Source organism: Miscanthus floridulus, chromosome 8, assembly GCF_019320115.1.
Source record: "Miscanthus floridulus cultivar M001 chromosome 8, ASM1932011v1, whole genome shotgun sequence".
Classification (NCBI taxonomy): domain Eukaryota; kingdom Viridiplantae; phylum Streptophyta; class Magnoliopsida; order Poales; family Poaceae; genus Miscanthus; species Miscanthus floridulus.
The window spans coordinates 207,007,215-207,021,971 of record NC_089587.1 but is presented as its reverse complement, the minus strand read 5'-3'; the positions used below and the strand labels follow the sequence as shown (position 1 = coordinate 207,021,971).

The window sequence follows — 14,757 nt, the reverse complement described above, 5'->3', positions numbered from 1 at the left end:
CATTGTAAGGAAATTAGAGTCCTCGGAGTTAAGCGTCATTCTTCAATTGGCATCATCATGTTGATTACATTTCTTTTTTATATGCTTTCTCCATGCATTATATAGGTTAAACTCTCTTGTGCAATAAATTGCTAATTATGCATATGCTTTGCTTTCCACCATATGTATGCATACTTTTAGGGGGAGCTTAGTCTATATAATGTGAGAGTCAAATTTTGTGATCCATTTCACTCTTTATACAAAGGATCACGAAATTTGACCCTCCCTTGTGCTACTAATGTCTTCCTTTTCGGTGTTTGATGCCAAAGGGGGAGAATTTGAAGGACCAAAGGCAAGCATCAAGTTGATGTCTACAAGTGGTAATGGTCCGAGAAAGGGAGGAAAGTGAATTATGGATTAGTCTAAGTAATGGGAGAATTTTTTTAGATAGGCTTTAATCCATAATATCACATGGGGACATTTGCAAGGGCAAGACATGCTTTTAAGTAAAGTTTTAATTGGTATCTGTCAATTAGTATCATATAACCTTGCCCTTTGCATTGCAACCTAGCAAGTAGGTAGTTTTTAACTTCCAAATTCTATTTATTTGCTTGCTTTGGTTGTGTTGGCATCAATCACCAAAAAGGGAGAGATTGTAAGGAAAATGGACCCTTGGCCCATTTACTTTGGATTTTGGTGTTTGATGACCAACACAACCAAATTGGACTAATGAATTTGCAAGTGTTTATTTTGTAGTTTAATAGGGTGCAAGACATGACTTGGACGAAGGCGACGTGATGATCCGATGATCAACACCTTAAGAAAGACCTTAGGAGCACAGGAAAAGACCCAAGATATCAAGCAAAGTCCAAGCATGAAGATAGGAACCAAGCCGTACGCAAGATCGCGAAGAAACGAGCTCGCAGAGGCGACCGGACGCTGGACCGAACGCTGGAAGCGCGACCGGACGCTGGACCGGTGGCTCGGCAGACAGGCGACCGGACGCGAGGACCGGACGCTGGCGGCAACCGACCGGACGTAGAAACGCAGCGTCCGATCGAGTACAGAGAGGTTCCAGGCGCGCGAAACTGCGACCGGACACGTCCGGTGGCAGGCGACCGGACGCTGGCAGCGTCCGATCGGTAGTTCGCGGCTGCAACGGTCGGGACGACCGGACGCGTCCGGTCAGGACGATCTCAGCGTCCGGTCAGTAGCAGAATTGCGGGAGTTCGACCCCAACGGCTACTTTCTCAGTGGGGCTTATAAATACAACCCCCAACCGGCAATTTGAGTGTGTGGAGCTGAAGAAACATACCAATGGTGTTGATACACCATTTTAGTGATCTCCACTTGCTAAGTGCTTAGTGTTTCATCAGGTGATTAGCGTAGGTGCTTTGCGAAGTGCTTAGGTTGATTAGACCACCGCTTATGCGCTTGCTCTAGGTGTATGCCTAGTGTTTAGTAAGGTTTGCATACCTCTTGCCACCCTGTGCTTGCGAGCACAAGAGTTGTACATCGGAGGGGCTTGAAGTCTTGCGTGATCGCACCAACCGCGTTTGTGGTGCGGCCGCCACCATGTACCGAAGGGAACAAGGCCCGCGTCGTTTCGACCGGAAGCTTGATAGTGAAGACGGTGGGGAGCATCCGGGAGAGGTTTGCCGGAAGGCACATCGGAGACCCACTTGCGCGTGAGGAAGGCCCGAGGCTATCCACGGAGTTACCCGACCGGGAGCTTGGCCCTTGCGAGGGATTCCTTGCGAGGGGCTCCAACGAGGACTAGGGGGAAGCTTGCGCGCTTCTCGATACCTCGGTAAAAATATCGGAGTCGTCGACAGGAGTTTGCATATCTCTACCTTGCTCTTTAAGCTTCCGCATTTACATTGATCATTTTATTATCATTTGCGGTAGAGATAGCAACACACTAGCAAAACCGTAGTTGCACATCTAGATAAATTATCTTTTGCATATGTTTTGCTAGAGGTAGAAAAAGAGGTCATAGTTTAGAGTTAGAATTTTAAGTTGCCTAATTCAACCCCCCCTCTTAGGCGTCCACGTGTCCTACAGTTCCCATGCTCTGCTCCTTCCTGTGCTCTACTTTGCTTTCTCTGCTCTATTCGTTTCTCCTATTTATGAGTTACAGTTTGATAGTTGGAATGGATAGCTCACAGGTGTGATCTTCTGATGTGATTGCCTAATTGCTGTGAATAATTAATATATGCTTGACTGTTTGTCTCTCTGACGTCTGAACTTTGCTGCATAAGAGAGGTTAATTTATTGATCTGTGTCATTGTTATATGTGCCTCCGAGGCTTAAATTGTGAACAATAGTATGTGTATGGCGTCGCCTCGCCACGTGCCTAATTCGCCTAGGCGTCTGGAAGGGGGTGGAGCGCCGCACCTCGCCTTACCGCCTTAAAAACTATGGGTGGCAGGGTGAAAATTGCTTGCAGTGGCACAAATGAGTAGGTTTCAGCTGGGCTGGCCCTAGGTGTCGGCTACAGTAACTTGTGAGGGGGAGCAGCCAGTCCAGCCGGCCGCAGCTGCCCAGCCGAACGGAGCCTATGCAACGAAACAAATCCAGATCAAGGCAAAATGTCTGGACAAAACTGCTGGATTATGCATGTCATTGGCTCAACTGCATTATCCAACTATGTTGTACACTTGCAGAATGTTACGATGCTGCTGATCTATTCCTGAATGAGCGATCACGTGAAAGATGTACAACCACACACACACACACCAAAAAAAAAAAAACCCCTCTGTCAGTGAAACCAACTGCCCACCAAAATCTCTGACTAACCTTTAACTTTCTTGGATCTCTTTGGGAAAAGCTTGTGCCCCTCAAGGTGAACCTGTTGGTGCATCTGCTCCCATATTAAGTCAAACTGGCTATGGAATTTATCCTGGTACCACACCTTGACCTCAGGATAGAGAGAACCTGCATCAACATTCCATACATCCCTCAGTGTTGCCCGGCTGTCAACTAATTTTGGACCGATCTTCATCCTGTTAAGAAGATCTCCTACTCTTCGTTGCCTGGCAGGCCCCAACACAACAGATGGTGACAGTGCGAGGAAATCCTTAACATCCCGTAAACATGGCAGAACATCCCCTTTAAGCAACGCACATGCAAATACTTGCAGCCGGCTTGTTTCATCTTTGATAGGTAAACTATGCAATGGAAGCTGCCAATTATGTCGAGAAAAGATCGGACTAACATAACAGTAGACTTGGTCATTCAGTGGGTCATAATACGGTTTCGGATCTTCCAATGGCGCAGAGAAGGTGCAGAGAGAACTAGCATACTTTAAAAGCCACCCTGGCTTTACCGTTGTTACACCATGCATGTATAACCTCTTTGTATTAAGTAGCTCCGAGTAAACTACAAGCTCTGGGGCAACTTGGGCAACAGACGATGATCGGTGCAGATATATTGTATCATCAAGTGCACAAGACTGATAACGAACAGCTCGGACCTTTCGATCTTCTGATGATTTGGAATAGGTGTGAATCCTCCTTGCAACTCTATCAGCCCATCCAGCACAAATTCCTTGCCCAAGAAGTTCCTCTTCAATCAATTGCAATACTTTTTTACTGGGCTCATTCCTCCAGGCCTGTTCAACATCATCAAAATCACCCGAATTCCAAGCAAATTCCTCGCAAAACTTGCTATGGTGAAATATTAACCGCAGAAGCTGCTTTCTCAATTTCGACATCTCTTCCATGGTTTTAAGATGAAGCGAATTAGCTCTACAGAATTCCATTGGGTTTTCTGACAACTCAAAGATCTGTAGGGCACGGGCAATGGATAAAGCATCACTGCTAGGGTTAGAAAATTTTTCCTGTGCCTCTCTAACCACAGCCTTGAGCTTCTTCTGTCTCTTCCTTTCCCATGGACCATTAGCTTCCGGATTAATGTTTTCTTCTGATTCACCATTAGTATCACATTCATCCAATTACTTGAGAAAAGGATTAGTAAAACTCAAAGCTGATGCAGCAGCAGCAGCATATCCCAATATGAAGTTAGATCTAGCAAAGCCTTGCAGCTGGCTCTTCAAATTCTTAATCACTGTCAGAAGAAGACGAGAATGTCTTGGGCTCATGGGGTATTGCGCCATAGCCTTCCCCATAGGTGTAAGTTTTCCATCACTATAAAGTGCTTCCAATGTCTTTAAGCAACGCACAGCTTCAACCAAACTTTCCTTGTTTGGAGGTGTAGGGAAAGGAAAGTTCTCAACCTGAAATTCATCATATGTTTTGTATGAGCTCAAAAAAGCCTAAGAAAATATTATTATCTGATAGAAGAAATTAGCAACTTTAACCTTGGTACCTTATCAATAGACATGAACTTGAGCATCAGGACAACACCTTCAACTGGAATTTTCTTAATTTCAGGTTCAGCGAATTCAGGGAATAAATCGTCTTTACCATATGCTGCAGCTGAGTAGAGACGGTAACAGTGCCCAGGCCCTGTTCTTCCTGCTCTTCCAGCACACTGGGATGCTGATGCCTTGCTTATCCATTGGACTTCATAACTTGATATCCCAGTAGCATGGTCATAATTCTTAACCTTTTCTTTTCCAGTATCAACTACATATTTTATGCCCGGAATTGTTAGAGGTTTCTGCAACATTAGTTGCCACCACAACTAATCTTTCCCCCTCTGGGATACCTTGAAACACTTGAAGCTGTTGTGAAGCTGGTAACATTGCATAAAGTGGCAAGACACGAAGTCGACCATGCGGAATAGGCTTATGTTCTGTGCATTTACTAAAATAACTAACTGAAGGACTGGTCTTTTCTTCAGCTTTAGCATCACTTGATTCCTCAACACTTTCCAGCACACTTGGTATTCCCGACAGAGCTCCAAATGACGCCTTCAACGCAGATGAGCTCTCAGCATCTTTAAAAAATGCTCATACTGGAACATCCTCTTCTGTAGTTTCAATAGTAACAGACTCTTCGTCATCAGTTTCAGTATCCATATCATATGCTTCAAAAATTTCCTTTTCATCTACTTCTGGCCATGGACCATTATCTTCGCCATCAGTTTTCTCTGGATTCTTAGCACTTTGCACATTGGATGCTCTTCGCAATTTCTTACACAAGTAATCCACTTCTCATTGTCCAGTGACAAATACGAGGATTCCACCTGGTGGAAGCCTCTTGTGGATTGACATAACCTTTTTATAAGCTAGCCCTAAATAATCATCATGTGTCCTCTTTGAGAAGTGAACTGTTACTGGAAACTGCCGCACAGGTACCTTAACAGCTGGTGGGATCACATCAAACAACCTTCTATTTGAAATAAAGTCTTTCAACTGCAGAGTAGCACTCATGAGCACCACCTTTAACTGACTGATCTTATCCTCTGTTTTGATCTTAAATCCAGATCATATTTTTTTCCTGCTGCTTTGCATACAAATCCTGCCATGTGGCAAAGGTTAGCAACGAATATTTTTCATTTCACTTATATGAAATAAAGTTTTAGTTCAAACCTTGCGAATCTTTATAATTCTAGAAAGCATCCCAATAAGTATATCTGTGTTCAAGCTCCTTTCATGTGCCTCATCCAATATGATCACTTCAACAGAAAATCACCCTGCAGAAGGTTACTAAATCAGATGATGATGCACAGGATTGGATTTTATGTTACCTATTCAACGAAAAGAACAGAAAATTTTCACGTATACATTTCTGGATGTCCAATCACTTTATACATAAGTTATGGGAGAATCATTTCTGTGATCACACAATCATGGAGCATTCAATTGAATGACATAGTAAACTGCTGACAGCATGAATAAACATTGTTATAACAGTTTATGTGGACCTGTAGATATGATAAGTTTACAGTACACTACAGTTAAGATCTCGAAGGCTGCAAACATATCACTGCAATTCATTTCTTTGTTAGAGGCTTTCCTTTAAGCACAAGTGACCAGGATGAACAAAAACTTGGGTGAAGAAAAATATGTATTATAATAATTAATAAATAAATAGATTGGTAGAAGCAAATGAGATAAGTAGATAGATAAACAACCTGGATTTCTCGCAGCAAAATACCATCTGTCATGAACTTGATGGAGCATTCACTTCCTACCTTTCTATCATGCCTAACTTGAAAACCAACTTCTCTTCCCAGCTTAAGTCCTAACTCATAGGAAACCCTCCTAGCTGTGGCAAGAACAGCTACACGTCGTGGTTGGGTGATACCAATCATCCCTTTTCTATCAGCTCGATCACTAGTGCCAAAGCCAGCTTCATATAGGAACTGTACAACACAGAAAGCATAAGGAACAATGACAGATTTGGCTACAATTGGACAGTTAACATAAGCAGATAACACCAAAAGTCTTAGTTTGAATACACATTCAAGAAGCATCGTGCATGCACATATACTGACCTGGGGAACCTGAGTAGTTTTACCGCAGCCAGTCTCTCCGCACAGAATTACTACAGAATTTTCATAGATAGCTTCCATTATTTCCTGCTCCATCATTATTATTGGGAGATCCCTCCTTGCCTTCTCAACCTCATGTGGTCTTGACACAGGTACAACAATTGGAGGATTTATGCACTCTTGTACAGCATGTTCCCCATGTCCTAGTTCTTTACCCTACCAAAAAAAAGGAATAATTACAATCAATGAATTATATTAAAATAAGTACAGCAGGTTCTGATCTAGCACCAGGTAAGGACTAAGGATAGGTGAAACTAGCATTCGTTTGAATAATCTAAACATTGACGAGCATGCAGAAAATGAGCTAAATATATAGTTTGGATCAAACTAATGACCTGCAAATCTAATTCTGCTCCAGAACAACTTGGAGTTGACAACTGAATTTTCTGATTTGTCAACATATGAGCATCATCACTAGGTTCTTCAGTTTTTGGCTCTGGAATGCCAGCTCCAAAATCCATAACCAGTTGGCATTCAATAGCTTTTACTGGATCCTTCTTCATTTCATTATTACATTCTCTACCAGAATCCACAATTGGTGCTGGCTCAACAAACTTTGATGGGCAAACTTGCTCCACAACATCACTGTTTGCAGGAACTTTCATATCGCCATTTTTCTTGAATAGTGAGAGTTCTTCAGGAACATCCAGACCAGCCTTTGAGAACTGCACAGCACGCCTCCGTTTTTCTTTCAAAGTCTCAGCCTGCAGTATAATAGAGCTCTTTGAGCAAATGCACTATTATATTGAGAAAATAACTAAATTCTGAGTGTGGTAGGGTTGATCTGCCATACTTGACCAATAGTCCCTGAAGAATGAAGCAGTGAATATGCATTCTCTGAGATCTTGTGCTTCCTATCATATGGGATCAGTGTTGTATAGTGACATCAGAAAAGCTAGCATGGTAAACAAGTAAACATGCATCATTTGCAACAGAATAAGTTAAGGAGCATACTGCAAAACCTCGATGCTTTTAGCTTGTAGCAGCTTCTTTTTCTTTTCCTCCTGGACGCAACCAAACCAACATAGCTGTAAATGCCTAATAACAGAAAAAAAAGAGTACCAATTGGCAATGCTAAGTGGCGCACCTCCAATTTTTGGAGCTTTTTCAGCCTCGTCTTGCTCATCTTTGGGTCTTCCTTGTTGGCTTTCTTACCATCCTGGAAATTTAGTGGTTTCAGAGTTCACATATGCAATGCTAACATTGGGTGCAATGGAGTTATGAAGGAAAACCAATAAACCGGGCTCCAAGTCAAGCTGACATTACCTTGGCTTTCCCTTGCGCCTTGTTCTTCCTTTTGCAGGGCAAAATCAGGGCGTTGCTGTCTTCCATGCTTTAACTGCAAAGGCTCCAATCTCAAGCAAAGCTCACACACAAGGGACGACGGACGACACGAGCATAGGCGGTCTGAGACCAGGAGCGGACCAGCAAATGACACGGGTGTATATTGGAAAAAAAATCGAAGTTAGTAGGCATAATTCACGTATGCACTTGCAATTAGATCAGGTCCGATTACAAATAGCCAAATGGCTTACGTTCAGTCTTCGAGTGCTGCTCGGTGACGCAAAGCGGGAAGGGGAGAGAAGGTAGGTTAGGGTTTGAGTGCTGCGCGGTTTCGCACAGCAGGAAGGCAAGAGAAAGGCGGGCATACCTGTTGGATGCTCTCGTTGCCGGAGAAGGGCCCGACGAAGACCAGGGGGTAGGGCGGCGGCGGCGGCGGCGGTAGGCCGGTAGCCTAGTAGAGCACGCGGGGGGAACGAATAGACCAGGGGGCAGCGCAACCGCGGGGCCTCCTGCTGACATGGGCTTCATTGTTTCATTGGCCCACTAACTCATACTCATACGGCCCACCTGCTCTTCGCCTCACGTCGCAAGGCCCACGACTGTGACCCTCTTTTCTGGGGCGATTTGTAAAAATAGGACTCGAAACATCGGTCATTTACACTTATCATCCGCCGATTGTCATCCTAATCAAGAGTCAATCTTTCCACTGTCGTGACCTTCACGTTCCGATTCCGATCGGCGAAAACGAACAGCCCCTGCCTCCGGTCCTCCACCTCCACTCCCCAAGTCCCCCACTCATCTAGATCGCCGGCCCCTCGCTCGGCTCGGCCATGGCGGCCGGCTCCGCGGCGTCCCTCGTCGCGGCCGCCATCTGCCTCGCCCTCGCCGTCCCTGGTGAGTTGGTCCTCTAAAATCATCGCCTACTCTAGTTGTTTGAGCGGAAATTGCTCAGTCGAATCGAGACGATCGCTTGCTTCGCTTGCTTACTCTGTTATGCGATGCTGAAATTCTAGGGTAAATTATGGGCCTTAGGTTTTAAGTAGGTCACAGTACGACTTCCAGGTGAATTGGGTAGTAGGGTAGCAGACCCAGTTAGCTCTAAGTTTTGGCAAACTCCTTTGTTGTTGTGTTGGTATTTGAGATTGGAAGCTAGCAAAGCCTTGCTGGCTCTTCAACTGATTGTTGACACTGCTCGACTACAGCTTATAGGATTATAATTGGTGTGAGTTCTGTTGTTAAAATTGAGACCAAACCAGGGGTTAGTTATGATTTTGGTGCATTTTTACCTAATTCTCAGTATCTGGGAAATAAGAGGGACATGTTTGGGGCATATGGCTGTTCTATAGCTCTTCGTATTTCTCTACACGCCTATTCTACTGTAACTGGATGTTGCTATTGCCATTTCATTTTATAGGAGATGGTGCCACGTTGGAATCAGTTCCGGACCTCGTGAAGGCAATGTACCTAAACATTGAAAGCTTCCCTTGTGTGAGGCTGCTGAATCTTTCTGGTGAAATTGGCTGTTCTAGTGAGTCTCCACTCTACACTTATGTAGTCTGGCATCTTCTGCCATTACTAAACCTGATGTCCCCATGTCATTAAGAGCAACTGGTTATTGAAATGACTTTTGTGCTGTCAGATCCTGGAAGTGAAAAGGTCATTGCACCGATTGTAAGATTCAGAAAAGGCAGTGATCAATTTATTCAACCATCCACTATTCTCCTTCCCTTAGATCAGATGTCAGATTTCTTTCTGAGGTACATGTAAGCACAACTGCAATTATTCACATCTTTTTGAGTTCATATGTGCTTGTGAAACGTGAGGTGTTGAAGTTTGCCTCTTTGCCTTGGTACTGACCAAAGGAAGTTAAGCTTATTAATGTTTTTTTTGCCTTCTAAAGTCATATAGCCTTTAGGGTGTTAAGAGATGATAATAATAATATTTGGGTGCTATTATCCAGGGTATCCAATGATCCAGAACTTCACCAGAAGGTGGCTGGTGTATTGATTGAGTCAAATGGTGTCAACAATGACTTACAAGGTCAGTATTCTGAACCGGCATCTCTCCGTTTTCTTGTGTGTTATTTGCGTATTTTTGCCTGATGATCCCTAAGAATTTACTATTTATTTCTATATAGAGCTGTCGCCTGATAGAAAATTTCCACAAGATGATTTTGCACCCTACTCAAATCACAGCCATGATTGGAATCCTGCTGTAAGTAACAGGGTTGATTACACTGGTGCCACCCTATCAAGAGTCAAACTTGCTGCTTCCCTGCAATGTAAAAGTTAAATCTTGTATTGAATGTGCCTCAGTTACTCTATTATCTTGTAGGGATCAGGTATCATGTGGAACAGATATAATTTCCCTGTATTTCTACTTTCAGAAGAGAGTACAAAGACTGTTCAAAAGGTAGTTTTCCGTCTTCTCTGTTGCATACCTTTTTATTTCCAAAGTCCTGTTTGTCTAATCTGTTCTTCCACATTTATATATTGATGATGACTGTCAATAAAAGATTTCAGAAAAAAATGAGAAGACTGGCAATGGATATAGAGCAAATGTTGCAGAATTCGACCTTGTTATGCAGGTTTGGATTCTTTTTTAGTCCTTATTATGTTGTATTGACGACAGAAGCATGACCTTTCATCAAATGGGACTATTCTTCTTCTAATTGACATGAACTTCAGACAACCAAAGCTCAAACACATGATTCAGCATCCTGCCTCAAAGAACAATCATGCTTGCCCTTAGGAGGACACAGGTGTGTGTTTTTCCCCTTAGAGGTAGTTTCAAGTTGCATAATCATGTATACACTTTTTTTTTTTGCGAAAAAAAGTGTATACATGATTATGCATAATCATGTATACACTAATACAGTAAAGTTCAAAATTGTCTCTCAGAAACTACTATATGTACCTCAGTACCTGCAGAGCGTCATACCTTTATATTTAGTTTTTATATGTTATATCATTGTTTAAATCCTCATATTTGAAGGGCAGTGTATGGGCTTCATTACCGCCACTTAAAAATGGATCTACAGAGCATCAGAAACCTTTAATATTGGCTATTGCATCCCAAGACTCTGCATCCTTTTTTCGGGACCGTAGTCTTGGTTCAGATTCTCCCATATCTGTAAGTTGCTAGTTTGCTAACGGTTTGCGATTGTCCTATTCATATTATTTACTTATGCCAGATAAATAATTTCTTGAGTTGTTTCACAGGGATTGATTGCCTTGCTCACTGCTATTGATGCTCTTTCTCACATTCATGATTTAAGCAACCTTAAGAAACAGGTATGATATGACCACTGATTTTGTTTGCTAGTTGCTCCCATGTTATTATGCTGGATATTCTTCTCTCTTACTTAGAGCAGGTATCCAGCAAATCTTATCCACCAATTTATCTTTTCTTCTATTATACTTGTCGTGAGGTCCAAGCTACTGGTATCTTTGTTAATGTTCTTATACCTTAGCTTACACATGGAATGGTACATCTAATGTGGTTCTTCATATCACTCTTACTGAAATTATGTGTGATTGGTTCCTCAAGCAACATCTTCTTCCTGACATTTTCCCCATTTTTCATACAGCTTGTGTTCGCTGTTTTTAATGGTGAGGCCTGGGGTTATCTTGGTAGTCGGAAATTCTTACAGGAATTAGATGAAGGTGCTGCTTCTGTGAATGGAATTAGTAGCTTAATGATTGACCAGGTGAGTGCCAGACAAGTTAATACAGGCAGTGGCAACCTCAGATTATTGTTAATCATTTTTCATTTTTCAAACATATATAAAGGCTTTGTTTTCAGCACTTCTTTTTTGGTCTTGTGTCATGATATTTGTTTTCTGCACAGTTTATGTCTACCAATTGTAATGAATACTCTTTTCGGAATTTTACTGACAGCTTTGAATCACAAGCGATATACATATCTGTTTGAATACCATTCCCAACCTCACTTGTGTTTTCTAAGCTCTCTCTTTGAACATATTTAGGTAGTGGAGATTGGTTCTGTTGGCAAGGCTATACTTGAGGAATATCCATCGTTTTATGTGCATGCTGAAGGGGTAAGGATTTTCGGAAGTGCACTGTAACTGTAAGAGCTGAAATGGCTGATCGCCACATGGTGCAGTTAGAATATTGCATTCAAATATCTTTTTGTGATGTCTTAGTGCTAGTACATTGTTATATGTCAAAACAACCGTACCATTTTCTTTACAGTGATATTTGAGCTGGCCAATTTTGACCATGGAGATTGTATTTGTTCTAAATTATAAGTAGTTTTGGCTTTTTCTAGATACATATTGTTTACTATGTGTCTAACTGTCTAAGACAGCGTATATCTAGGTGCATAGCAAAACCTATGCACCTAGAAAAGCCAAAAACAACTTACAATTTGGAACAGAGGAAGTAGTTATTATTGACATTGCACAGCACTGACAGGTAGTTCACATTTTAAAGAATTTGCTAATCAATAACTGAATAAACATTTACTGAACTTTTGTGGTGTCAATGGGACATCTATACAATTAAGTTTGGCTGCACTCCCTTAGTCCCTTTGATTGATTGTGAAGAAAAGAACCTTTTTCCCCTCAAATTTCTATACAAACATGTTTCATTATATCATGTTATGAAGATACATACATGAAGAGACCTACCCAGAGTAATTGTGTTCCTTTCTTCAGTGAAGTGAAGGTATAAACCACACTGGGTGTCCAAATAACGGTCATGCATGTATCCGTGATTAAAATTGCAATAAAATGGTGCTTATAGTAGACTTCCTATTTATTATATTTATCCTATGCTTGTACAGAATTCATCAGCTTCAAAGAAAATATTAGATGCACTGCAAAGCGCCAGCAAATCGCTTGGTTCTGATAATGTTAAAGTAAAACAAGCAGCTTCATCAAATCCTGGTGTTCCACCATCTTCATTAATGTCATTCATAAGGAAGGTAAAACCACTTATGCTTACTAAATATATGTGATTCATAGTTGCTTCCTTCACTTGAGGAACTTTTTTTTTCTCTTGTACACCCATAACATTATTTTTTTCCCAATATGCTTTATTTGAAGACTTCTGCTCATGATCTGTTGTCAATTAATGAATGTAGAATACGTCAACTTCTGGAGTTGTGTTGGAGGATTTTGATTCCCACTTTTCCAACAGATTTTATCATAGCTATCTGGATAACCCTGGTAAGATAATGCATAAATCTGACAACATTGCTCTTGAAAATCCATCTGTCAGCATGTGACATATCCTTTTTTTTTCCTGCAGTAAACATCAATTCCTCGTCAATAGCTGCAGCTGCTGCTTTGGTTGCCAGGTCGCTGTATATTCTTGCTAGTGATGACTCAGTTGTCGATCTCATAACACTAAACACTATAAAAGTGAATGTTTCGTTGGTCGAAGAACTCATTGGATGTCTGCTTACTTGCAATCCTGGTCTTTCTTGTGGCCTTGTGAAAAGATTCATTTCTCCAAGCAATTCCTGCCCAAGTCATTATGTTGGTGTTTTTCTGGATGACCCTTCTGGCACACAGTTTCCTTCATACGCAGATGACACGTCTCGGTTTGTATGGAACTTCTTGGCAGACAGAACTTCTAATTTAGCGGGCAATAAAAGCTCATGTACTGGAAAGTGTGGTGATGAAGGTGAAGTATGTGTAGGGGCAGAGGTGGAGGGTGGAGGTAGATGTGTTGTATCTACAACCAGGTAACCTGTGTTTACTAGTTATGCTTATGCAGCTATTTTTTTTTTGTTGCTTTTATTATATTCAGCTGCCGCTGAAGAAATAATTATTGAATCCATAAGAAACTCTAGTTTTAATACCTTTTTATGTCAGTTATCCAACTTATAATTAATTAACTTATAATCCTGGTGTTCGGCGAAAGGTTGACATTATATCTTCACCTTTTCTTCCCCTGGAGACCTACTGATTATTGCAACACATCACTTCCCAGGTATGTCCCTGCATATTCAACTCGGGTGAAATTTGAGGACAATGCATGGCACGTTCTTCCAGCAAACTCGTCAGATCCAATGGGTGCTGCAGATCCTGTGTGGACTGAAAGCTACTGGAACACTATTGGCCTCAGGGTCTACGCAGTGCAAGATTCAGCTTACGATTGGCTTATTCTTCTTGCCGGGCTCATTATCACTGCTGCATCTTATTGCGCTGTACACTTTGGCAGAACATACATTTCAAAGGTGGTGAAGCGTGACTGAAGCGTCAGTGAGCTGCTCCACTGATTCTGGGTATTTAGAGCTGGAAATAGAACTAATTGAGCTGGCAATTTGTAGAACATTAACAGCACATGAGACAGGGTGATTGAACTGCAAGAAAGCCACAATGAATTATGAAGCCTTCCAGCTAAGGAGGAGCTCGTGGATGTATATCATCATAATTCGGACGTCCAGGTTAGAAGCCCTTATCTTGGGCCGATGCAATATGAAAGTGTGCCCCTGGCACGTTTGGCACTGAACTGGTCGGTGGATGAGACGCCTCTGGCTCTAAGGTGGAGGTTTCCAGGAACGTGTGTTTTTCTTTGTTTGTGGATGCTGCGTACTCAGTTTTGGTTGCGTATAAGCCTGTTCCTCACGACTCCTATGGAGTTGCGCACACCAATTATTATACTGGTACTCGCATGCTGATTGGATCTTGTATCGTGTTTGGTTTCACCGCTCCAGTTGTCAGCTTATCTGAAAGTTGCTCGTTCGTTCCCTATCTTATCCTCCACCGACGCTCGGATCTTCGGCATATCTGCCATGTGACCTATGTCCACCGTTTTGCATGCCTGGTTTGTGAATTTTAGTCGCTGTCCCATCGAATGCTTGACATATGTATGGAATATTAAATATAGATTAATTATAAAACTAATTGCATAGTTTGTGACTAATTTGCGAGAGGAATCTTTTAAGCCTAATTAGCCTATAATTTGACAACGTGGTGGTACAGTAAACATGTGCTAATGATAGACTAATTAGGTTTAAAAAATTCGTCTTGTGGAATACTGACGGATTATGTAATTTATT

At 42.0% G+C, this 14,757-nt stretch overlaps 1 protein-coding gene and 1 pseudogene across 2 annotated transcripts; one reads left to right on the top strand and one right to left on the bottom strand.

The window, feature by feature from the left end:
• Positions 1-2,622: 2,622 nt before the first annotated feature.
• On the bottom strand, positions 2,623-8,273 carry LOC136478041 (ATP-dependent RNA helicase DEAH13-like; annotated as a pseudogene).
• A 133-nt stretch (positions 8,274-8,406) lies between these two features.
• Positions 8,407-14,384, top strand: LOC136478042 (nicastrin-like). Of its 2 annotated transcripts, none has more exons than XM_066476363.1 (16): positions 8,407-8,619; positions 9,140-9,253; positions 9,365-9,482; positions 9,686-9,765; positions 9,863-9,939; positions 10,060-10,137; positions 10,241-10,312; positions 10,413-10,486; positions 10,725-10,857; positions 10,947-11,018; positions 11,315-11,434; positions 11,714-11,785; positions 12,532-12,672; positions 12,832-12,916; positions 12,999-13,437; positions 13,686-14,384. In XM_066476363.1, the coding sequence occupies exons 1-16, from the start codon at positions 8,556-8,558 to the stop codon at positions 13,948-13,950; spliced, it is 2,004 nt and encodes a 667-aa protein (XP_066332460.1). In that variant the 5' UTR covers positions 8,407-8,555; the 3' UTR covers positions 13,951-14,384. The 2 variants fall into 2 exon arrangements, with proteins under 2 accessions (XP_066332460.1, XP_066332459.1); XM_066476362.1 differs by having other exon boundaries at positions 9,365-9,488.
• The last annotated feature ends 373 nt before the right edge of the window (positions 14,385-14,757 follow it).